This window comes from Oncorhynchus masou, chromosome 27 (assembly GCF_036934945.1).
Source record: "Oncorhynchus masou masou isolate Uvic2021 chromosome 27, UVic_Omas_1.1, whole genome shotgun sequence".
NCBI classification, from domain to species: Eukaryota; Metazoa; Chordata; class Actinopteri; order Salmoniformes; family Salmonidae; genus Oncorhynchus; species Oncorhynchus masou.
Window position 1 is genome coordinate 16,735,211 of NC_088238.1, and position 23,558 is coordinate 16,758,768.

Here is a 23,558-nt window from a genome sequence, read left to right on the forward strand (position 1 = left end):
TAAGGCCAGATTGTTCTTCAAGATGTTCAAACGTTCATAGATGACCATCAAGGTCAAATAATAATCACAGTGCTTGTAGAGGGTGCAACAGGTCAGTACCTCAGCTTTTCAGTTGGCGTTTCATTGCTGAGCATTCAGAGGTCGAGACAGCAGGTGCAGTAAGAACAGAGAGTTAAAAACAGCAGGTCTGGGACAAGATAGCACATCTGGTGAACAGGTCAGGGTTCCCGAGCCGCAGGCAGAACAGTTGAAACTGGAGCAGCAGGATGACCAGGTGGACTAGGGACAGCCAGGAGTCATCAGGTCAGGTAGTCCTGAGGCATGATCCTAGGGCTCTGGTCCTCCGGGAGGGAAGGGAAGGGAGAGAGGGAGAGAGAGAGAATTAGAGGGAGCATACTTAAAGTCACACAGGACACCAGATAAGACAGGAGAATTACACCAAATATAACAGACTGACCCTAGCCTCCCGGCACATAGACTATTGCAGAATAGATACAGTCGGACTGCCTCTGGCTGTATTGCAGCATAAATACAATCAGACTGCCTCTGGCTGTATTGCAGCATAGATACAGTCAGACTGCCTCGGGCTGTATTACAGCATAGATACAGTTGGACTGCCTCTGGCTGTATTGCAGCATAGATACAGTCGGACTGCCTCTGGCTGTATTGCAGCATAGATACAGTCAGACTGCTTCTGACTGTATTGTTGATGAATGTTCCCAGGGTGCCACTCTTGAAGAGATGAGACAGGCATTCCCTTTGCCAATGGGACCTCCTGGGGCTAAAGTAAGCACAATGTTCATACTCTGCATGGTTCTATCTATAATTGAATCTAATGGGCATAGTCAGCTGCAGCATCTACACCCAACAACTGCCTGGCAAGATGTGTATACTGTATATGTTGATTGATTGATTGACATGGATGGATTGGTGGATGGATTGGTGGGTTGATGGATGGATGGATTGGTGGATTGGTGGGTGGATTGGTGGATTGATAGATTGATGGGTGGGTGGGTGGATTGGTGGATGGATTGATGGGTGGGTGGGTGGATTGGATGGATGGATTGTTGGGTTGGTGGATGGATGGATGGATTGGTGGATCAGTGAATTTGAGGTTGGAGGGATTGGTGGGTGGGTGGGTGGATGGATGGATTGATGGATGGATGGATGGTGGGTTGGTGGATGGATGGATGGTGGGTTGGTGGATGGATGGATGAATGAATGAATGGTGGGTTGATGGATGGATGAATGGTGGATTGGTGGTTTGGTGGATGGATGGATGAATGAATGAATGGTGGGTTGATGGATGGATGAATGGTGGGTTGGTGGATTGGTGGATGGATGGATGGTGGGTTGGTGGATGGATGGATGAATGAATGAATGAATGGTGGATTGATGGATGGATGGATGGTGTATTGATTGATTGATTACATATGATCCTATATAGGACAGGTGATTTATATGAGTTGATATGACCCAAAAGTGGCTAGCTGGGCTTAGCTTTAGACTTGTATGTGGAATGTGCTTGATATCATGCGTTCTGAATGCATGTTTCCCCCTCTGCTCCTCTGTCTCTGTGTTTAGGGTCCACCAGGGATGAAGGTACATTACTTTACTTTATTGATGATTGAAGATATAACTGATGTGGAATTGTAATGTCTACTTTATATGTTCAGGGAGAGCAAGGAGAGAGCGGATTGAAAGGAAAGAAAGTAATGTGTTCTCAGTAAAAAAGAATGATTTATTCGTGCTTATTCAAGAAATGTATTATAAAGTGTTACCAAATATTGTTTGACACATCCAGTCAGTGAAATGAAATAAGTGAGGACTTTGGGAAGGACATGGCTTTGACCTGTCATGCTCCTATTCCTCAGGGTGACGCTGGTCTTCCAGGGAAAGCAGCTGACATGAAGGTAGACATCTCAGAACTACATTAACGCCACATACATTTCATGGAAAACAACAAATCATGGAAAAGAATGTTTTATTGTCTCCTTCCCAGAACATTGAAGTAATGTTTGAAGACTATGGCATAAGGGTAAGCTCTTGACTCCGAATCCCAAACAGTTTTGTAGTTCAACGTTTTTCATTTCACTACCCAAGGTGGCTGTCTCATTAAGAAAGACTCTGTTTCCCAGCTGCCCTTGCTGAAGGCACTGATTGACAGGCTGCTGCAGGACGGCATGGAGGAGCTTCTGCAGGAGCTAACCACCTCTAGGAGAGTCAATGAGAAGGAGAAACACGGCTCCAACATTATCACTGACTACACAGTATGTACACAGTCCATGCATATCTCTTCAACCCTAATCACACCAGGGGACATACCTGGTCATTTAGTGGGTTATTCCTGGGAGAAGTTCAATAAGGAAAATTGAAATTGGAATGTCAATTCTCTTTCTGAATTGACTGAATTGAAATGTAATTTACCATAACCCTGGTGACAAGCCTGGTATCAGAACTCTTAGATAGTGCTGGACTCATGAGTGTGTTAGTGCTGGACTCATGAGTGTGTTAGTGTTGGACTCATGAGTGTGTTAGTGTTGGACTCATGAGTGTGTTAGTGTTGGACTCATGAGTGTGTTAGTGCTGGACTCATGAGTGTGTTAGTGTTGGACTCATGAGTGTGTTAGTGTTGGACTCATGAGTGTGTTAGTGTTGGACTCATGAGTGTGTTAGTGTTGGACTCATGAGTGTGTTAGTGCTGGACTCATGAGTGTGTTAGTGTTGGACTCATGAGTGTGTTAGTGTTGGACTCATGAGTGTGTTACTCATGAGTGTGTTAGTGCTGGACTCATGAGTGTGTTAGTGTTGGACTCATGAGTGTGTTAGTGCTGGACTCATGAGTGTGTGTTTTGAACAGAGAACTGTAAAGTATGAGATCTCCAAGGAGCCTCTGACAGAGATGGACACCATAGAGGAGGCAGTTGACTCTGACCTAGACAGACAGCTACCAGAACCTAACTCTGTAAGTATCCACTCCAGTCATGCTACATGACATAGGAACGCTTTCCCTCACACATATTAAGCCTAACCCTAACACAAAAAAGCTAGTTCTGTGGAGATTCTCAAATGAGTATTGTTTTTAGTCCACGACTAGTCTTTATCTGTATCCCAGAAATCAACCCATATTATAAAGCCCAGTCTATTTATGTATCCGAACAGATACACTGTTGTACTACAGTATGTAGTTATTCATCCAGGTCTCTATCTCATGAAGGATGCTTTGAATGAAACGGTGGAGGGCCCCACATTCTGGAGCCTCACCCCTCTTAATGGTCTTAATGGGGTCCAAGACGTGGGGAGGATAGAGAGCACCTCTAAGGGGATAGAGGGAACACTGACAGTGGACGAGGACTTCAGTGAAGCTCCCTCGCCCAAGTTGGCTTTATCAAACTCAACATTTAACAACACAACGTCTGAAGAGGTAAGGGGTACCTCTTCTACTCAAACCCCACAGCCAAACACTGGCTCTACTCAAAACCACAACCAAACAGTGGCTGTCAAATTAACTTTTAAAAGTGAACTATGAATAGTACAAGGTGTGTGTGTGTGTGTGTGTGTGTGTGTGTGTGTGTGTGTGTGTGTGTGTGTGTGTGTGTGTGTGTGTGTGTGTGTGTGTGTGTGTGTGTGTGTGTGTGTGTGTGTGTGTGTGTGTGTGTTTTAGAGGGTCTCTGAGGTACCAGGGGCAATAGTAGAAACTGTTCTCCTCAGTGGCGAAGACTCCTTGAAGAAAAAGAAGAGTCGAGAACGGAAGGTGATGTCACTACAAATAGATCTTTTTGTTTTACATCTGATAAACACAACCTTGTTGGTTTCAAATCAATTTCAAAATTTGAGAAAAGTGTGTAATTTGGACATAAATTATGCAATTAAATGTAAGTTGTTCACAACCTATTTGTAGTCATGACTATACAAACAAATGTTATATTTAAATAGGTCTAAATAGATACTGTAAAAGAAAACAGTAAACTTTCCCTTTAACATTTTCTTAAATTTACATATTTTTTTAGCGATCATTTTCTCTCCCGTGAATCAGCCCATGACACAGATGTAAATATCTTTGACCATAACTACCACAGCATGTTAGATCTGTATTTCCTATAAAGCATTACAACTTTTAACTGTGAAATTCTGAACCAGGGCAAGGGACAGAAAGGACGACATAAGAGGCAAAGACAGCGCCTGGTAAACGCCCAAACTAAAGATGTAGTCAAAATAACCATATAAATGCCCAAACTAAACATGTCTAACATTTCCGTTGTCACAGTCTGTTGCTAAGCATGTCACCCTCACCTGTTTTAACCTCAACTCCTTCAATTGACAGTAAGAAAAGAATTACTATCATTTCTTTCTCAGCAAACATAACATTTATCGAATTCTAAACCTAAATTAAAACTAAGCTTATTCAACTGTACTTGCTGTGCCTAACTTGACCAATAAAAGGTATTAAATCATCATAACAGACATTTTAAAATGACTAAAAGCATGAATTTGTTTTCTCCTAACTTGCTTTTTTATTTTGTCCTTATTGTTTTGGACTTGTAAGTCATGTCCTGTACTCTCTCTTTGCTGCTTTGGGTCAAATACATGATTATGATAGACATGTTTATGAAAGATATCTCTTCTTGATCCCATTTACATATGGGACTCACCTTGTTCTCTCCTCTCTAAAGACGAGTACAGAGGAGGAAGCGGAGGAGGAGGAATTATACGATGGGGATGAGTACAGTTATGAATATGAGGTGAGTAACTGTCAAGTGAGATGTAAATTAACATTCCTAATTATTTGATTGGTACGTATTATTAATCCTAACTACAGTATTAAATCTGTGGGTGGACACCCTATGACGTCACCTTTCCTAGTAAACCTCAGGGATCAGGGTTGGAATGACACATTTACCTCACGGGGCTGCCCATTACCCACACCAATACTTTGAGTCTTATAGCAGTGCCCTGATTGTGTTGTGGTAGTGATCAGCATAGTGTGGGAACCCTCCTAATTCAAACTCTACAAACTCAAATGATTACTGAGTTAAAAGAAGGTACCTGAAACTCAATTACTTGGATGCAATACATGTATTAATGAGTCCATCACACACATTCATGAGGAGGGTGTGTTGTTGACCTTGCATGTGTACATCTCTAGAGACAAAATGAGGAAGTCATATTTTCTCCCACATAGATATATACAGTAGATTTGTATTTTAATTTCTATTTTATTTCACCTTTTATTTAACTAGGCAAGTCAGTTAAGAACAGACTCTTATTTACAATGACGGCCTACCCCGGCGAAGCCCTCCCCTAACCCTGACGACGCTGGGCCAATTGTACTCCGCCCTATGGGACTCCTGATCACGGCCGGTTGTGATACAGCCCTGGATCGAATCAGGGTTTATAGTGACGCCTATAGCACCGCGTTGCAGTGCCTTAGACCTTAGACCGCGGCGCCACTCGGGAGCCCAAATTAGAGTCCCTACCCACTTCTCTGAAAATAATGAATAATTAGGAATTGATTAGTTTATCATTATATGCCAGTGTATTGATGACACACCACACCTGTTATAAAATGTGGTTTGCGTGTCGAACTCAGATGACTGTCTCACTCACCAGTAATGCTGTCATTATTTTGTGACGTTTGTAAAAGTGTTTTAGAATGGAATGTTTTTAATAGTTTTTCTTAATTTTTGTTGAAGGATTCCACAGATGATCCCTTACTGTCAATGGAAAAGCAAGGGGAGTTTGAAATCACAACAGAAAGCACACTACATGGAATGAGCAAAGAGGTGAACACTTTTCCTTTGCCACTGTCTCTCTAGATATAGAAAAATGATAGTAAAGACAACGGATAGTAAAACATGTCATTTTGACCTTTGAACCAGGAAATGTACATACGGCATTCTATCCAGTAGTGGTCATTACTGATTATATGTCCATGTTTCTTAGAGTGGCCTGACAACTTTAGGTCCATATCCATCCCAGTCACCGGGAGACAGTGAAAAGGTATGAAACTGGAGCTCTTTTCCTGAGATACTTTGTAAAGTGGGAACTGTGTCAAGCAGAGCCAGCACCATGGACAGCTCTGAGTTGAGTGGTAGAAGGCTATGTGACGTGTGTGTTTGCTGTATGATATATTGTTCTTGAAACATACTACACTTTGTCCCAAAGCAGGGGGAATTCATCACACCTGTCCTTCCCAGCACAACGGAAGACACAGAGAAGGTAAGTCTGTGACTGACTGCATGATTCTACCTGACGCTTTACTAACCATGATCCTGAGGGATATGAGGTGTAAATGGACACAACTAGACTTCTATTCATCTTTACTAACCATGATCCTGAGGGATATGAGGTGTAAATGGACACAACTAGACTTCTATTCATCTTTACTAACCATGATCCTGAGGGATATGAGGTGTAAATGGACACAACTAGACTTCTATTCATCTTTACTAACCATGATCCTGAGGGATATGAGGTGTAAATGGACACAACTAGACTTCTATTCGTCTTTACTAACCATGATCCTGAGGGATATGAGGTGTAAATGGACACAACTAGACTTCTATTCATCTTTACTAACCATGATCCTGAGGGATATGAGGTGTAAATGGACACAACTAGACTTCTATTCATCTTTACTAACCATGATCCTGAGGGATATGAGGTGTAAATGGACACAACTAGACTTCTATTCATCTTTACTAACCATGATCCTGAGGGATATGAGGTGTAAATGGACACAACTAGAATTCATCTTTACTAACCATGATCCTGAGGGATATGAGGTGTAAATGGACACAACTAGACTTCTATTCGTCTTTACTAACCATGATCCTGAGGGATATGAGGTGTAAATGGACACAACTAGACTTCTATTCGTCTTTACTAACCATGATCCTGAGGGATATGAGGTGTAAATGGACACAACTAGACTTCTATTCATCTTTACTAACCATGATCCTGAGGGATATGAGGTGTAAATGGACACAACTAGACTTCTATTCGTCTTTACTAACCATGATCCTGAGGGATATGAGGTGTAAATGGACACAACTAGACTTCTATTCATCTTTACTAACCATGATCCTGAGGGATATGAGGTGTAAATGGACACAACTAGACTTCTATTCATCTTTACTAACCATGATCCTGAGGGATATGAGGTGTAAATGGACACAACTAGACTTCTATTCATCTTTACTAACCATGATCCTGAGGGATATGAGGTGTAAATGGACACAACTAGACTTCTATTCATCTTTACTAACCATGATCCTGAGGGATATGAGGTGTAAATGGACACAACTAGACTTCTATTCATCTTTACTAACCATGATCCTGAGGGATATGAGGTGTAAATGGACACAACTAGACTTCTATTCGTCTTTACTAACCATGATCCTGAGGGATATGAGGTGTAAATGGACACAACTAGACTTCTATTCATCTTTACTAACCATGATCCTGAGGGATATGAGGTGTAAATGGACACAACTAGACTTCTATTCATCTTTACTAACCATGATCCTGAGGGATATGAGGTGTAAATGGACACAACTAGACTTCTATTCATCTTTACTAACCATGATCCTGAGGGATATGAGGTGTAAATGGACACAACTAGACTTCTATTCATCTTTACTAACCATGATCCTGAGGGATATGAGGTGTAAATGGACACAACTAGACTTCTATTCATCTTTACTAACCATGATCCTGAGGGATATGAGGTGTAAATGGACACAACTAGACTTCTATTCATCTTTACTAACCATGATCCTGAGGATATGAGGTGTAAATGGACACAACTAGACTTCTATTCGTCTTTACTAACCATGATCCTGAGGGATATGAGGTGTAAATGGACACAACTAGACTTCTATTCGTCTTTACTAACCATGATCCTGAGGGATATGAGGTGTAAATGGACACAACTAGACTTCTATTCATCTTTACTAACCATCCTGAGGGATATGAGGTGTAAATGGACACAACTAGACTTCTATTCATCTTTATTAACCATGATCCTGAGGGATATGAGGTGTAAATGGACACAACTAGACTTCTATTCGTCTTTACTAACCATCCTGAGGGATATGAGGTGTAAATGGACACAACTAGACTTCTATTCGTCTTTACTAATGGTGTTTCAGTTCATGTATGCCTCCGTTGGACTGTGGGTGTATGAATGTGATGCAAAGTGCTTTGATCCAAAGATTATCATTTGCATTCCAATACCAAGGTTGTAGGTAATTGATATAATTTATATTTTCTAACTTCATCTTCTTTATGTGTTTCTTGGTTGATTAGAATTCCCAAAAGAAAGCCCTGCCCAGTGTTAAATAACATGAATACATAGTCAGATTGTGTCATAATATTGATTGGCCAACCATCTTAGTGATCTGAGCACTTGTCATCACTGCGTACGTTGAGATCTTTCGTCTGTCTATCAACTGTGAACATTTCACCAGTGAAAAGGTACCACAATTCCAATTTTAAACATGAATTATTAGGCCTGCGTGATAAAAAAATATTTAAAGACTTAAATAAACTAAATATATATATTTGATTAAAGATTTAACACAACTGGGCCAACTTACAATGGAAGACATACATACTGTATCCCAGCATGCATTGGTGCATGACCTCTGAACTTTGCCTGAATGGTAATGTCAAGAGCTGCAACCAAAATTAACTTTTCCAATTACATTTGTAGCTCACTGGGCTGCCCATTATCCACACCAATACTTTGAGTCTTATAGCAGTGCCCTGATTGTGTTGTGGTAGTGATCAGCATAGTGTGGGAACCCTCCTAATTCAAACTCTACAAACTCAAATGATTACTGAGTTAAAAGAAGGTACCTGAAACTCAATTACTCGGATGCAATACATGTATTAATGAGTCCATCACACACATTCATGAGGAGGGTGTGTTGTTGACCTTGCATGTGTACATCTCTAGAGACAAAAGGAGGAAGTCATACAGTTGATTAGGGTCCCCACCCACTTCCCTGAAAATAATGAATTACTAGGAATTGATTAGTTTATGCCAGTGTATTGATGACACACCACACCTGTTATAAAATGTGGTTTGCGTGTCGAACTCAGATGACTGTCTCGCTCACCAGTAATGCTGTCATTATTTTGTGACGTTTGTAAAAGTGTTTTAGAATGGAATGTTTTTAATAGTTTTTCTTAATTTTTGTTGAAGGATTCCACAGATGATCCCTTACTGTCAATGGAAAAGCAAGGGGAGTTTGAAATCACAACAGAAAGCACACTACATGGAATGAGCAAAGAGGTGAACACTTTTCCTTTGCCACTGTCTCTCTAGATATAGAAAAATGATAGTAAAGACAACGGATAGTAAAACATGTCATTTTGACCTTTGAACCAGGAAATGTACATACGACATTCTATCCAGTAGTGGTCATTACTGATTATATGTCCATGTTTCTTAGAGTGGCCTGACAACTTTAGGTCCATATCCATCCCAGTCACCGGGAGACAGTGAAAAGGTATGAAACTGGAGCTCTTTTCCTGAGATACTTTGTAAAGTGGGAACTGTGTCAAGCAGAGCCAGCACCATGGACAGCTCTGAGTTGAGTGGTAGAAGGCTATGTGACGTGTGTGTTTGCTGTATGATATATTGTTCTTGAAACATACTACACTTTGTCCCAAAGCAGGGGGAATTCATCACACCTGTCCTTCCCAGCACAACGGAAGACACAGAGAAGGTAAGTCTGTGACTGACTGCATGATTCTACCTGATGCTTTACTAACCATGATCCTGAGGGATATGAGGTGTAAATGGACACAACTAGACTTCTATTCATCTTTACTAACCATGATCCTGAGGGATATGAGGTGTAAATGGACACAGCTAGACTATTCATCTTTACTAACCATGATCCTGAGGGATATGAGACTTCTATTCATCTTTACTAACCATGATCCTGAGGGATATGAGGTGTAAATGGACACAACTAGACTTCTATTCATCTTTACTAACCATGATCCTGAGGGATATGAGGTGTAAATGGACACAACTAGACTTCTATTCATCTTTACTAACCATGATCCTGAGGGATATGAGGTGTAAATGGACACAACTAGACTTCTATTCGTCTTTACTAACCATGATCCTGAGGGATATGAGGTGTAAATGGACACAACTAGACTTCTATTCGTCTTTACTAACCATGATCCTGAGGGATATGAGGTGTAAATGGACACAGACTAGACTTATGAGGTGTAAATGGACACAACTAGACTTCTATTCATCTTTACTTTACTAACCATGATCCTGAGGGATATGAGGTGTAAATGGACACAACTTCTATTCATCTTTAGATCCTGAGGGATATCACAACTATTCATCTTTACTAACCATGATCCTGAGGGATATGAGGTGTAAATGGACACAACTAGACTTCTATTCGTCTTTATTAACCATGATCCTGAGGGATATGAGGTGTAAATGGACACAACTAGACTTCTATCTGTCTTTACTAATGGTGTTTCAGTTCATGTATGCCTCCGTTGGACTGTGGGTGTATGAATGTGATGCAAAGTGCTTTGATCCAATGATTATCATTGGCATTCCAATACCAAGGTTGTAGGTAATTGATATCATTTATATATTCTAACTTCATCTTCTTTATGTGTTTCTTGGTTGATTAGAATTCCCAAAAGAAAGCCCTGCCCAGTGTTAAATAACATGAATACATAGTCAGAATGTGTCATAATAATGATTGGCCAACCATCTTAGTGATCTGAGCACTTGTCATCACTGCGTACGTTGAGATCTTTCGTCTGACTAACAGCTGCGAACATTTCACCAGTGCAAAAGGTACCACAATTCCAAATGTAATTTTAAACATTACATATTAGGCCTGCGTGATAATAAAAGTATAGAAAGACATTTGATTAAAAGATTGGACACAACTGGGCCAACTTGCAACGAAAGACATCCATATACCAGCATGCATTGAGCATGACCTCTGAACTTTGCCTGAATGGGAATGTCAAGAGCTGCAAACAAAATATGAACTCTTCATGAAAGAATTTATACACTTACTGATTAAAACATTTTTTTCTGTTTTTTTGTTTACTTTTTTATTTTGAACACAGGACCTTTCCTCAAATCCAGAAAGATTGAGACTGTAGATTTGTAAGCACAGAGTGTTTGTATAAACTGTGAAGTGAAGTGTATCGCTGGTGAGGAGCAGTCTACCCTTAACCTGACCAGCATAACATGAAGAGGGACTTCGCTTCGTCGCGCAATGATGATGTAATTTGTCCAATGTCACTCGTCCAATGCCACTTCTATGACCAGAATCGTGTTTTATACTTAATTCAAATACCTAAAAGATGAACAATACATAGGTAAAGCTAAGTTAAATCAAGACAGTGTATTATATAACGATTATTGGACTAATAAATTCTTCCATCAGATGTCAGTGTTATTTTAGCATTGACTTTGCATAAACTAATTTATTTATTAAAGAAGTTGAAAACGTTCCATTGGACCTAAGCTGTAGTATCTCTCTGTCGCTTCAGTATTACAACAGTTTTTACCTCCTCGTAATTTGTTCAACCATATTCTAATGTTTTCAGTGTATCGCTGCTTATCAATTCCTCAACCAAATGTTATTTATTGAAAACATGGAAATAGATTGTATTTTGTTCCTTTTCTGTATTAGTTACTACTTTTTCAATTAAATGTGTTTCCATCATATTCTTCAGAATATATAGTATTGAAACCTGTTTACACTGGTGAAATGTTGGCAGTCAAAGTTTTCTCTTTGTATTTAACCTCTCTGTGTGCATGTAAGTAAATGTTCAAATGATCAGAAGTCTTTGTGTCTTCTTTCATCTAACATTAGAGCCTGTAATCCATTTCTGATACATTACAATCTGAAGGGACTTATACACTTGATCCAGGGCTGCGCACGGACGCACGCACACACTCTCACACACACACGCACACTCACACTCACACACACACACTCACGCACACACTCACACTCACACACTCTCACACACACACACACACACTCACGCACGCACACATTCACACACTCACACTCTCACGCTCACACACACTCACACACTCTCACACTCACACACACACTCACGCACACACTCACACACTCTCACACTCACACACTCTCATGAGTGGGACTCTACGGCTGTAGGCCAAGCACCATGGGAACTCCCCACAGTGGTAATGGCACATCAATGACTTATAATCAATGACTCATGAAGTGGTTTTGGGAATTGGCAGGCGGGACCATCTCATGTCCGGGTCAGAGTAAGGAAGAGCGCCCCCTGGCCAGATTACATGGTAAGTACATGGAAAAAAATATGGATTACCATTAAAATACAATGTAAGAGTACATCATTTTTAGAAAACAATGGCATTTGCCAGAAATATTTGAGTCTTTGCTGTTTCAGGCATACATGCCAGGAACTGCCGGAGGAAGAAATCGATACAATGACAGACAAAAAGTAAACAGATTTATTTACTAGGGATATTTTTCTATTACACTGATACCAACTACTCATAGGTTGTTATCAAATCAACAGTTGGCATGGAGGGAATAGCACAGGGAAGGGAGAGAAGTTATGACATGGTCAAATCAAAAACGTGGGAACATTCCCTCTTTCTGTTTTTAAAGTCACAGTCGGGAGCAAGAGGTCCCAAGAAATCACATGTGAGTGTTGCTCAAAACATATCGGTGAATTGCCCAATGGAAGGACCGTAGTTATGATGCACTTTGAATTCATCGCTATTTAAGTGTAATGAATTGAGCAATCTATCAGTAAACCAATCAATTTTTCATGTGTGGTTCCAGAGACAGAAACAAGAATACAGAGACCCTCAGCCTGACCCTGAATCCTATACAGAGACGGAGGTCGACTATGAAACAGAAAGAGACTGGGAGACACCAACAGAGATGGAGGGAGAGAGAGAAGAACCCATAGCAGCAGGGGAAGAGACACCATGGGAAAGACAGAGAGAGAGGGAGATGGTAGCAAAGAAAGGAAAAGAGACGGAAGGAGAGATGTACCATGATGCAGAAAGAGAGGGAGAGGAGGAGAGAAGTGGCGACTCTGAGTGGGACACGGAGGAAGACAGTGAATACGAGAGTGAGAGAGGGAGGGAAAGGATGGAGATGGAGAGAGAGAGGATGGAGCTTGAAAAAGAGAGGGAAGCAGAGCTGGAGTTGCAGAGGGAGAAAATAGAGAGGGAGAGACAACTAGAGAGGGAGAACATGGAAAAGGAGAGAGACCTGCAAATGGAGAGGGAGAGTGAACTAGAGAGCGAGAGAACAGAGATGGAGGGAGGCAGAGACCTGGACAGGGAGAGAGAGCAGTGGGAGAGACGGAGGCAGGAGATGGAAAGAGAGAGTGGAAGACCAGGAGAGTACGAGGAGGAAGGAGGAGTAAGACCCTATCCAGGGCCCGAATATGACTATTTGAAGGTAAACACACACACGTCCCCCAATCAAAGTGCTGTGAAGATGACATGATAAAAGCGCCTGTTCTGTTACCGTCATCTATCACGCATTTCTATCAGGTTCCTTTTTGTGTTCCTTTTTGAGTGGTTCCTTCTGTTGTCTAAAGGGAGCACCGGGTGAAAATGGACTTCCGGGACCAAAGGTGACTACCAATCATTTTCAAATAAAACAGTGTCTTCAAATGGAGTGAAAGAACAAGATGTCCTGAATCTGCCCCCATATCTCTACAGTACCACGTTGCAATAAGGAATCCTTTATACATAGTTTGTAAAGGCTGTATAAGAAGTTTGTAGACAATGTATTATTCATGTGTTGATCAGTGATACCCTGTGCATGGCAGACAGTTCACACCACCAACATGACGAGAACTACATGTTTTATAGTCTATAGCTCTCTTAGAAATCAAGGCAAACCTTTAATAAAGGGTACCTTAATGTAATGTCAACCCAATCTGTCCTTATGCCCGTACACAGTGTCAATGTCACCAGGTCACAACATCAAACGTATCCTCGCTCCCCTCCTACCCACATCTCATTATCAGTGTCTCACTCACACACACACACACACACACACACACACACACACACACACACACACACACACACACACACACACACACACACACACACACACACCTATTTACCTACCCACATCTTCCCCTATAAGTTTGTCCATGTCTCTCTGCTCTCCTGTCAGTCAAACCTGCAGAGCTCAGAATGTTGGTCTTTGATGTCCCCAGAGTTCTATTTCTGATCCCCTCATGACGCAGTGGATTAATCATGTGGTATTAATAATTCCGTCTGTTAGCTGGCGGCATCGATACAAAACATATCCTTGAAAACCTCTATGGACTTTTTTTTCTCTCCGGCTGTCTGAATGTGATGGTACTATTTTGGTGCACGAGACGCAGACAGAGACATATGGAGAGAATTACCTTGAATAACAATCACTTTGTCACTGATTTGTTGACAATCCTCTTCGTTCTACCAGGGCGAACTTGGTGAAAAGGGACACAAGGTAAATGCTTTTCCAATTCAGTAATGTGATGAGCAAAGCCCGAACCAAGCATTCATGTTTTGAACATTTAACTATTTTTATTTATTGAAATATCTAACTAGAATGACTCCTGCACACTGTACTGTATATTTGCAAATTAAACATATCCTATTGACATTGTTGTGCTTTTAGGGTGAGCCAGGTATTGGCCACAGAGGTCCTGTGGGACAGGCTGGTCCACCTGGAACTAAGGTAGACTCCCACACCATCACTTAGCTCTGCCCTCTACTTGGTCTAAATCTATTTAGCTTTAACTGGCTTCAATTGACAATTTTGTCACCTGAGGGCCTGATTGTTGCTATGGAGATACAATAGTCTAGAGGAAACACTGAACTTCATTAGCTGCTAGAGAAATACCAACACGGTCCTTATCTGTCTCCTATTAGCTATCCCCCTCTCTCTGGGATTGTCTCTTTCTTTTTCTATTAATTTATGAATTGTTGTTATCTTCCATTTACAAAGCAAAAACACTAGAACATATGGAATTAATAACTGCAAGGGAATTATAATTTTAGTTATATCAGTGTAGTAATTAGAGCAATGCAAAAAAATGACAATACCTTTCTACCTTTGTCCCCCTGACTCTCTTTTTCTCCTTCTGTCTGTCTGTCTATCTGTCTCTCTCTATCTCTGTCTCATTCTCTCTTTCTATCTGTCTCTCTCTATCTCTGTCTCATTCTCTCTTTCTGTCTGTCTGCCTATCTGTCTCTCTCTATCTCTGTCTCATTCTCTCTTTCTGTCTGTCTGCTTGTCTTTCTCTCTCTCTATCTCATTCTCTCCTTCTGTCTCTCTCTACCTCTGTCTCATTCTCTCTCTCTGTCTGTCTGCCTATCTGTCTCTCTCTATCTCTGTCTCATTCTCTCTTTCTGTCTGTCTGCCTATCTGTCTCTCTCTATCTCTGTCTCATTCTCTCTTTCTGTCTGTCTGCCTGTCTTCTCTCTCTCTATCTCTGTCTCATTCTCTCTTTCTGTCTGTCTGCCTATCTCTGTCTCATTCTCTCTTTCTGTCTGTCTGCCTATCTGTCTCTCTCTATCTCTGTCTCATTCTCTCTTGCTGTCTGTGTCTGCCTGTCTGTCTCTCTCTCTCTCTCTCTCTCTCTATCTCATTCTCTCTTTCTGTCTGTCTGCCTATCTGTCTCATTCTCTCTTTCTGTCTGTCTGCCTGTCTGTCTCTCTCTATCTCTGTCTCATTCTCTTTCTGTCTGTGTCTGCCTGTCTGTCTCTCTTTCTGTCTGTTTCTGCATGTCTGTCCTTCTCCCTCTGTCAGGGTGAGCCTGGTGAACTGGGGCCTTCTGGTGCTCAGGGTATCCAGGGTATCCGTGGTAACCCCGGTATTTCAGGTTCTCAGGGCTTGAGGGGCCAACCAGGAGACCCAGGAGAGGCGGGGAGAGAGGTGAGGAGCTCCCCGACCATCCCTTCAACCTGGGGCAAGGAGTTTGTCCTGATTACTGGAAGGCTTTGTACTCTAGTTATAATAAACCCAACACCTTATACCGTACTTTTAATAAACCAACACCTTATACTGTACTTTTAATAAACCCAACACCTTATACTGTACTTTTAATAAACCCAACACCTTATACTGTACTTTTAATAAACCCAACACCTTGTACTGTAGTTTTAATAAACCCAACACCTTGTACTGTAGTTTTAATAAACCCAACACCTTGTACTGTACTTTTAATAAACTCAACACCTTGTACTGTAGTTTTAAGAAACTCCTGGCCTTGTAGTTTTAGTATATTTCCTGGTCAGATCACGTAGTCCAAAAAATGTTGCAGACAAATTTATATCAAATTCACCAATAGCCAGAAACCCAGAACAAAGATAAATGTTTTCAAAGAGCAAAAATTTCTGCCTTCTAAGTAGGAAGATAATTGTGATAAAGTATGATGTGTACTGTTTTCGTTCATCTGTAGGGAGACAGGGGTAGAAGGGGTAAGAATGGATCACCCGGGACTCCAGGAGCTAAAGGGACACCAGGAATAGAGGTATGGTGAAATATAACTTGCTCTAGTCATTGTTTGCCTTCCTATGGTTATCATGTAACATAATGGATGCTTTCTGTTTCCCAAAGGGTCCACCTGGTCTACCTGGGACGAAAGGAGAAAAGGTAAGACATTAGCCTGTTTGGTGGTGGTGTTGTTGTTGTCGTTGTCATGTTGTATATGAGGAGATAATAACATTAGCACTCACTTCTTGTTGTTCCCAACAGGGTGACAGTATCCCGGGGGAACCAGGGGCCAGGGGTGTGGTCGGGATCACAGGTCGCAGGGTGAGACGGAACAATGGACTTAATGATCTCAGAGAGATGGACTTAACCTCAGAGAGAGATCCTAGGCAGCATTGTAAAATATGGAAAAGCTGCTCGTCACAACAGGATGGCACAATATGCACACATTTACACTGAACATAAATATAAAAACAGCATGTAAAGTGTTGGTCCCATGTTTCATGAGCTGAAATAAAAGATCCCAGAATTATTTTTTTTTCTCTCAAATTTGGTGCACAAATTTGTTTACATCCCTGTTAGTCAGCATGTATCCTTTGCCAAGATAATCCATCCACCTGACAGGTGTAGCATATCAAGAAGCTGATTAAACATTATCATTACACAGGTGCACCTTGTGCTGGGACAGTAAAAGGCCACTCTAAAATGTGTGGTTTTGTCACACACAATGCCATAGATGACTCAGGTTTTGAGGAGTGTGCAATTGGCATGTTGACTGCAGGATTATAAACATTTCTCTCCCATAAGCCACCTCCAACTTCGTTTTAGAGAATTTGGCAGTACTCCCAAACGGCCTCACAACCGCAGGCCACCTGTATGGCATTGTGAACAGGGTGCCCCATGGTGGCAGTGGGGTTATGGTATGGGCAGACATTTTATCTATAGCAATTTGAATGCACAGAGATACCCTGATGAGATCCCGAGGCCCATTGTGGTGCCATTCATCCTCTGCCATCACCTCCTGTTTCAGCATGATAATGCACAGCCCCATGTTGCACGGATCTGTACACAATTCCTAGAAGCTGAAAATGCCCCAGTTCTTCCATGGCTTGCATACTCACCAGACATGTCACCCATTGAGCATGTTTGGGATGCTCTGGATAAATGTGTACGACAGCGTGTTCCAGTTCCCACCAATATCCAGCTACTTCGCAAAGCCATTGAAAAGCGGGACAACATTTTACAGGCCACAATCAGCAGCCTGATCAACTCTATGCGAAGGAGATGTGTAGCGCTGTATGAGGCAAATGGTGGTCACACCACATACTGACTGGTTTTCTGATCCACACTCCTACTTATTAGTTTTTTAAAGGTATCTGTGACCAACAGATACATATATGTATTCCCGGTCATGTGAAATCCATAGATTAGGGCCTAATGAATTGATTTAAATTGACTGATACCAATTGACCTCATATGATACCAACTGACCTCATATGAAGTGTAACTCAGTAAAATCTTTGACATTTTAGCATGATGCATTTATCTTTTTGTTCAGTATAATATTTGTGATGTGTTTTGTTTGTGACAGGGTGAAAAGGGCATTGCAGGAGTCTTAGGAGCCCCAGGACACACAGTGAGTTTACATCATCACCTTTCATGACATGGACAGTCCAGAGGAGGCTGGTGGGAGGAGATATAGGAGGACGTGCTCATTGTCATGTCTGGAATGGAATAAATGTAATGGATTCCAACGTGGTTTCCATATGTTTGATGTGTTTGATACTGTTCCATTTATTCCATTCCAGCCATTACAATGATCCCGTCCTCCTATAGCTCCTCCCACCAGCCTCCTCTAGTACAGTCATGCAGTTACGGACATTTGTTTCATAGCTACCTTTACCTTTGACCTCTTTTACTTAGGGTCCAAAGGGCTTCCCGGGCAGCAAAGGAGCAAAGGTAGGTTGACTGTTACTTCTTTGATGACATGATCATTTTGGTGGACTATATTTTTTAAATGTATGCGATTGAGTGGGTCTTACTAAATACTTTGATATTTTAGATTTTCATACCCTCATACGTCCACCCGGGTTCTCCAGATACTCTAGATATTTTTACTTCAGAGAACGTTTTAAAGATGGTTTTGACAGCCCGGTGTTTCAACGTTCAGTCAAATTCTCTGCTCGTTCTATTGAAGTGTCATCACTCTAGTCACTTCTGTCTCTTCAAACCCTCTATAGAACCTTCTTTTTGAAACATGTCTCAACGCTCACCATGTGGCCAGTCTATTTCAATTAACTTCAGTCCATTTTTCTGTGTATATAGGGATGTGGACAATGAAAATGAAGAGTCAATGTTTTTATGTAACTACCTGATACAGCCATATAGTATATAGTTTGTGTTTTCCACACACAGACTACAAATGAATAGTGTCTCATAAGCCCATACAGGCCTGGCACCATTTGGTGTATGACACTACAATACAAATATTGTCATTCAATCAATCAATTATTGTATGAATGTTATAAGCCATTGATTCCTTTCATAAAATATATTTTCACAGGGTGACAGAGGTTTAGCAGGAATACAAGGAGAAAGGGTAAGCCAAACATGACATCAGTACTACACAAACAGTATTTTGTATATGATTAATTCATATATGATGTACGTTCTTTATGTTTAGGGAAGCCCCCTCCAAATCCAGGGACCGAGAGGCTACAAGGGCTTAAAAGGAGAAGGGGTGAGAAACAAGTCCCCTAAAATAAGTCCTCCACAATGTATTTTGAATTCTAGTTTTAGTTCCAAGAGCAATCCTCATTAAAAAAAATGTTATTTTAGAGAGACAGCTTTGCATTTTCACTTGGTGTGTTTTCCCTTTTAAGACGCTGTTTATCTGTTTTTGTTTGTTTGGTTGTTTGTTTTAGGGAGAGCGAGGCTCCCCAGGTTTCGATGGAGATAAAGGAGAGAAGGGCGAGGATGGGCCCCCGGGGTTCAAGGTGCTTCCTCATGCTTGATGACAGAACATTTTATGTGGAAAAAGAGAAAAAGATTGTTAAAAGATGTAATGAAAGAGAGACAAACAACAACAGAAAGAGAAAATACATTTTCCAAAACATGGCAGCCAAAGAACACAGTGTTCTCACATTCAGCTTTTTGTCTGTTCTCCATCTGAAGGGCCTCAAAGGAGAGGCAGGGGCCAAAGGAGCCATGGGGCTGTTTGGGGTCCGTGGACCAGTGGGCCAAAAGGTCAGCAGGAAATACAGCATGTATCTATCTACAGGCTACATGGAACCACTGTTATCAGATCTATGCTGCTACGTGTTTGCTCACTGTTGCTCTGTGCCTCCAGGGAGATACTGGTGAGCCTGGAGTTAATGGAGAAGTGGTGGGTATTTATCTAACACACTTTAACAGTTTAATATATAAACAGTATCTGTATAACTGTATATATACCATGGTGGCTTGGCGTGAGGTCAAAAACAGGCTTTGTTGATTGGCTTGTTGTTGTCACAGGGTCGTAACGGGGACGATGGATTGGACGGAGCTACAGGAGCCAAAGGAGACATGGGACTCCAGGGACAGAAGGGAGACCAGGTGAGGAGAGTGTGGCATAGAGCATATAATTTAGAGTCTTGACAAATAGAACCTGTCATCTGTGATTCATTATACAGTAATTCTGTTCCGTTCTGGTATTCTATTCCTAGGGTGACAGAGGTGAACCTGGCTTACCAGGGGATACTGGGCAGACAGGAGTGAAGGTCAGGGCTTGATCCTAATGCATTAGGCATGTTAATGAGATGGTAATGCAATGATCAAAGGTAACTCTTGGTGTCGGTTGTGGTTGTTGCACAGGGATTCCGAGGCCTACCTGGACGCATAGGAAGCACTGGGCAAGATGGAGAAAAGGTGAGTTGCCTGCTGTGGGATTCAATACAATGATCACAACAACACAATGTGCTCCAGGAAGTATCGTCAGTACCACTGACCTGCAAAAGTAAAGGTTTACAGTAGTGCCAACTAGCTGCCACACGCTGCATACGATTTAGTATACGGTTCAATTGTCTGACCTAGTAGGCCACTGTCAGACTATGGTCAATGGTCAACTGTTTCAGACACAGTTTCAGTGAAAATGTAAGTATTTAATCGTTGTTTGACACAGGGAGAGATGGGTATTCCTGGAACCCCAGGACATCCAGGGCTCAATGGACTCACAGGACGGAAGGTAGGCACACACGCACGCGCACGCACACACGCACGCACACACACACACACACACACACACACACACACACACACACACACACACACACACACACACACTCTCTCTCTCTGAGGGTGCCTCATGGGGTTGGGATATGCAAGAAAATACATTTCCTATTCACACGTATAATACACACTCATGAAGTAGGACAAATATAAGCGCCCGCCTAATTATTTATTTATTATTTATAGACACACACACAAATCAAAGCCATTCTCACTAATCTTCTGAAAAGTGTTGATTGTGATGTGTAGGGTGAAAAAGGGGACGGGGGTATCAATGGAGTAGAGGGAGCACCAGGACTAAGAGGAGAGAAGGTTGGTTCAAATCACATGTAAAAACAATATTGAAATGATGACTATTAATAGTCTATATACTACAGAGGAATGTGGAAATATTAATGTAGTTCTTGAAGCGTTATTTTTTTCTTCCATCGTGCACCATTCATGTTGTCCCTGTCTTGTGCAGGGTGCCACTGGTTTCCCAGGGTTCCCTGGGTTTAAGGGGTCAGCAGGGACACCAGGCAGTGATGGAGCGGAGGGGCGACCAGGACGCAATGGGTCCAAGGGAGAGACAGGAACCAAGGTAGATTAAGGTTGCCTTCCAGTCAAGGTTATTATAGTAAACGAAAACTGAAACTAAAATAAAAACTCAAATTTGAATAACTTTATAGTAAATTGAAATAAAAACTAAAAACATTTGAAAAACTAAAACTACACTGAAACTATCATCTTTGCCAGCAAAACGAACTAAAATAACTCAACTTTAGGCAAAAATCTCATTTCAAATGCGGTTTTCAAGCTTCTGAATCTGGTGCTTTAGGCCTTGCTTGTGCATCACTATCACTAGCTAGCACTTGCTAACAGGGAAGAAATCCAAGGGCGAGCACGGAGCGTGAGTGGGCCAAGCTAGAACAGCTTGTGAAGTTAATGGAGCCGTTCGCAATCCACACCGACCAACTTCAAACGGACAGCCAAACTGATGTGATGTGGTGCCGTGCCCTCTCAACCTTGAGGCACACTTGCAGTCAACAACTGTTGCAAAACTTTTGTCACAGGTCCTGCTGAAGTCACTGCATGACTGCTTCGCATGCATACTGAATGGCAGCCAACTTCAGTCCAACCCCTGCAGCAGCTTGCCTGATGGACACAAAGTGTGTCTCTGGCACTTGGCTCAACAGAGATGAAGGGCAGAATAATCTTTTGTACTTCAGCAAATCAGAGATTACAGCCGTGGACCAGCAGGACCTGAGGAAGAATCCGGCAAGCATCTCGACCACCGTGCTTCAGAAATATAGCATCCTCGCATCGAAGATTGTGTCTGAGGTCACGGTCCAGTCAGAGGGTCAACCTGACAAGGCATTAAGTGCCCCGTGTGACCTGCGGAAATACCTGGAAGAGGTAAAGGAGAGCATGTTTACAGAGTCACCTCTCCAGTTCTGGATGGAAAGGATGGCTGTTTATCCAAAGCTGTGCACTGTGGCACTGGATCTGGTTTCTGCCCTGGCATCCCAAGCGTTTGTGGAGACAATATTCTCTCTGTGGACAACTGTCATCAGGCTTGAGAAACCGAACCAACACCTCTCTTGAAGATAAACCAGAAAATATTGTTTGCTCGAACAGAATCACACACACACAAGCTGGCTGGCTGTGAACTGATAGATTTGTGAAGTGTTGTATTGGTAATGTTTTTGCTGTTGTTGCAACTGTTTTTATCAACCCTATTGGAAGGGGTTAAATCCCAGTCACAATAGGATTGACTTATACTTTACACCTAACCAAACATATGTCCTGGCCATGGAGTTGTACAGAGTCCTCTAGTGGCCAAACGACTGTGTTAGCATGGGCAGTTCCATGGACGACTTTCGCCATTTTGATTGAGTCAACTGGCCAGGACTTTCAACTTCATTGGCTGATCCCACCCGATGACCCGGTTGGCATGACCTGATGACCCTGTTGGAGTAGTGAGAGCTGGGTCACCAGGAGGGATCAGCAAATTAATTTCACTTGTGAAGAATAAAATTGAATATTTCAAGATGGCGTCTGTGAAAGCTGCCTTTGCTCTTACAGATGACATCTTGACACAGATGGAATGTTATGTTTATCCAAGTCTATGGTCCTGGCCCATCACCTTACTGCCCCCACTGACAAGAAGTGAAATCACAACAACAACAAAAACTATAGGCCTACAACACATAATGGCTCCTTGCCATTGAACACTGAAATGAAATCCTCTAGAAATGAAATAGAAAGGTGTTTATCAAACTGAAAATAAATAGATACTAGTAAATCAATTCTGAAAACTAACTGAAAAAAAACTGAATTTCAAATAAATATCCAAAAACAAATATAAATAAAAACTAATCTTAAATCACCAAACTATAGTAACTGTCTGTCTGTCTGTCTGTCTGTCTGTCTGTCTGTCTGTCTGTCTGTCTGTCTGTCTGTCTGTCTGTCTGTCTGTCTGTCTGTCTGTCTGTCTGTCTGTCTGTCTGTCTGTCTGTCTGTCTGTCTGTCTGTCTTTCTTTCTTTCTTTCTTTCTTTCCCCAGCCCAACAACCCCAAAACTTAGTTTTACCCAGTCAGAGTGCACCTTAAAAAATCCACTTTTCACAAAAATAAAAGAACCACCACACATTGTGATGATTAGATAAAACAAGCCTGATTCTGTCAGGCACATAGACAGGCAGTAGACAACATTCCTATGTATAGCAACGCATAGGAAGGAAAGAATAGAAGCATAATTAAGACACAGAAATGGGTCTAT

The 23,558-nt window shown here is 41.6% G+C and overlaps 1 protein-coding gene across 1 annotated transcript in view; it reads left to right on the forward strand.

Annotated features, from left to right (window-relative positions):
* The window catches only part of col7a1l (collagen type VII alpha 1-like), a 120,420-nt gene that overhangs the window by 83,420 nt on the left and 13,442 nt on the right, over positions 1–23,558 (forward strand). Inside the window, 40 exon segments of the mRNA XM_064939347.1 lie at positions 724–786; positions 1,585–1,602; positions 1,875–1,913; positions 2,003–2,038; positions 2,139–2,270; positions 2,861–2,965; positions 3,218–3,424; positions 3,665–3,754; positions 4,141–4,185; positions 4,674–4,742; positions 5,694–5,783; positions 5,944–6,000; positions 6,166–6,219; positions 9,212–9,301; positions 9,462–9,518; positions 9,684–9,737; positions 12,290–12,349; positions 12,460–12,513; positions 12,684–12,719; positions 12,861–13,490; positions 13,633–13,668; positions 14,517–14,543; positions 14,715–14,774; positions 15,849–15,974; positions 16,501–16,572; positions 16,659–16,694; positions 16,797–16,856; positions 18,124–18,168; positions 18,456–18,491; positions 19,096–19,131; positions 19,216–19,272; positions 19,457–19,528; positions 19,707–19,778; positions 19,882–19,917; positions 20,046–20,126; positions 20,237–20,290; positions 20,385–20,438; positions 20,692–20,754; positions 21,048–21,110; positions 21,262–21,378. Of these exon segments, the coding sequence (XP_064795419.1) occupies positions 724–786; positions 1,585–1,602; positions 1,875–1,913; positions 2,003–2,038; positions 2,139–2,270; positions 2,861–2,965; positions 3,218–3,424; positions 3,665–3,754; positions 4,141–4,185; positions 4,674–4,742; positions 5,694–5,783; positions 5,944–6,000; positions 6,166–6,219; positions 9,212–9,301; positions 9,462–9,518; positions 9,684–9,737; positions 12,290–12,349; positions 12,460–12,513; positions 12,684–12,719; positions 12,861–13,490; positions 13,633–13,668; positions 14,517–14,543; positions 14,715–14,774; positions 15,849–15,974; positions 16,501–16,572; positions 16,659–16,694; positions 16,797–16,856; positions 18,124–18,168; positions 18,456–18,491; positions 19,096–19,131; positions 19,216–19,272; positions 19,457–19,528; positions 19,707–19,778; positions 19,882–19,917; positions 20,046–20,126; positions 20,237–20,290; positions 20,385–20,438; positions 20,692–20,754; positions 21,048–21,110; positions 21,262–21,378 (3,189 nt within the window).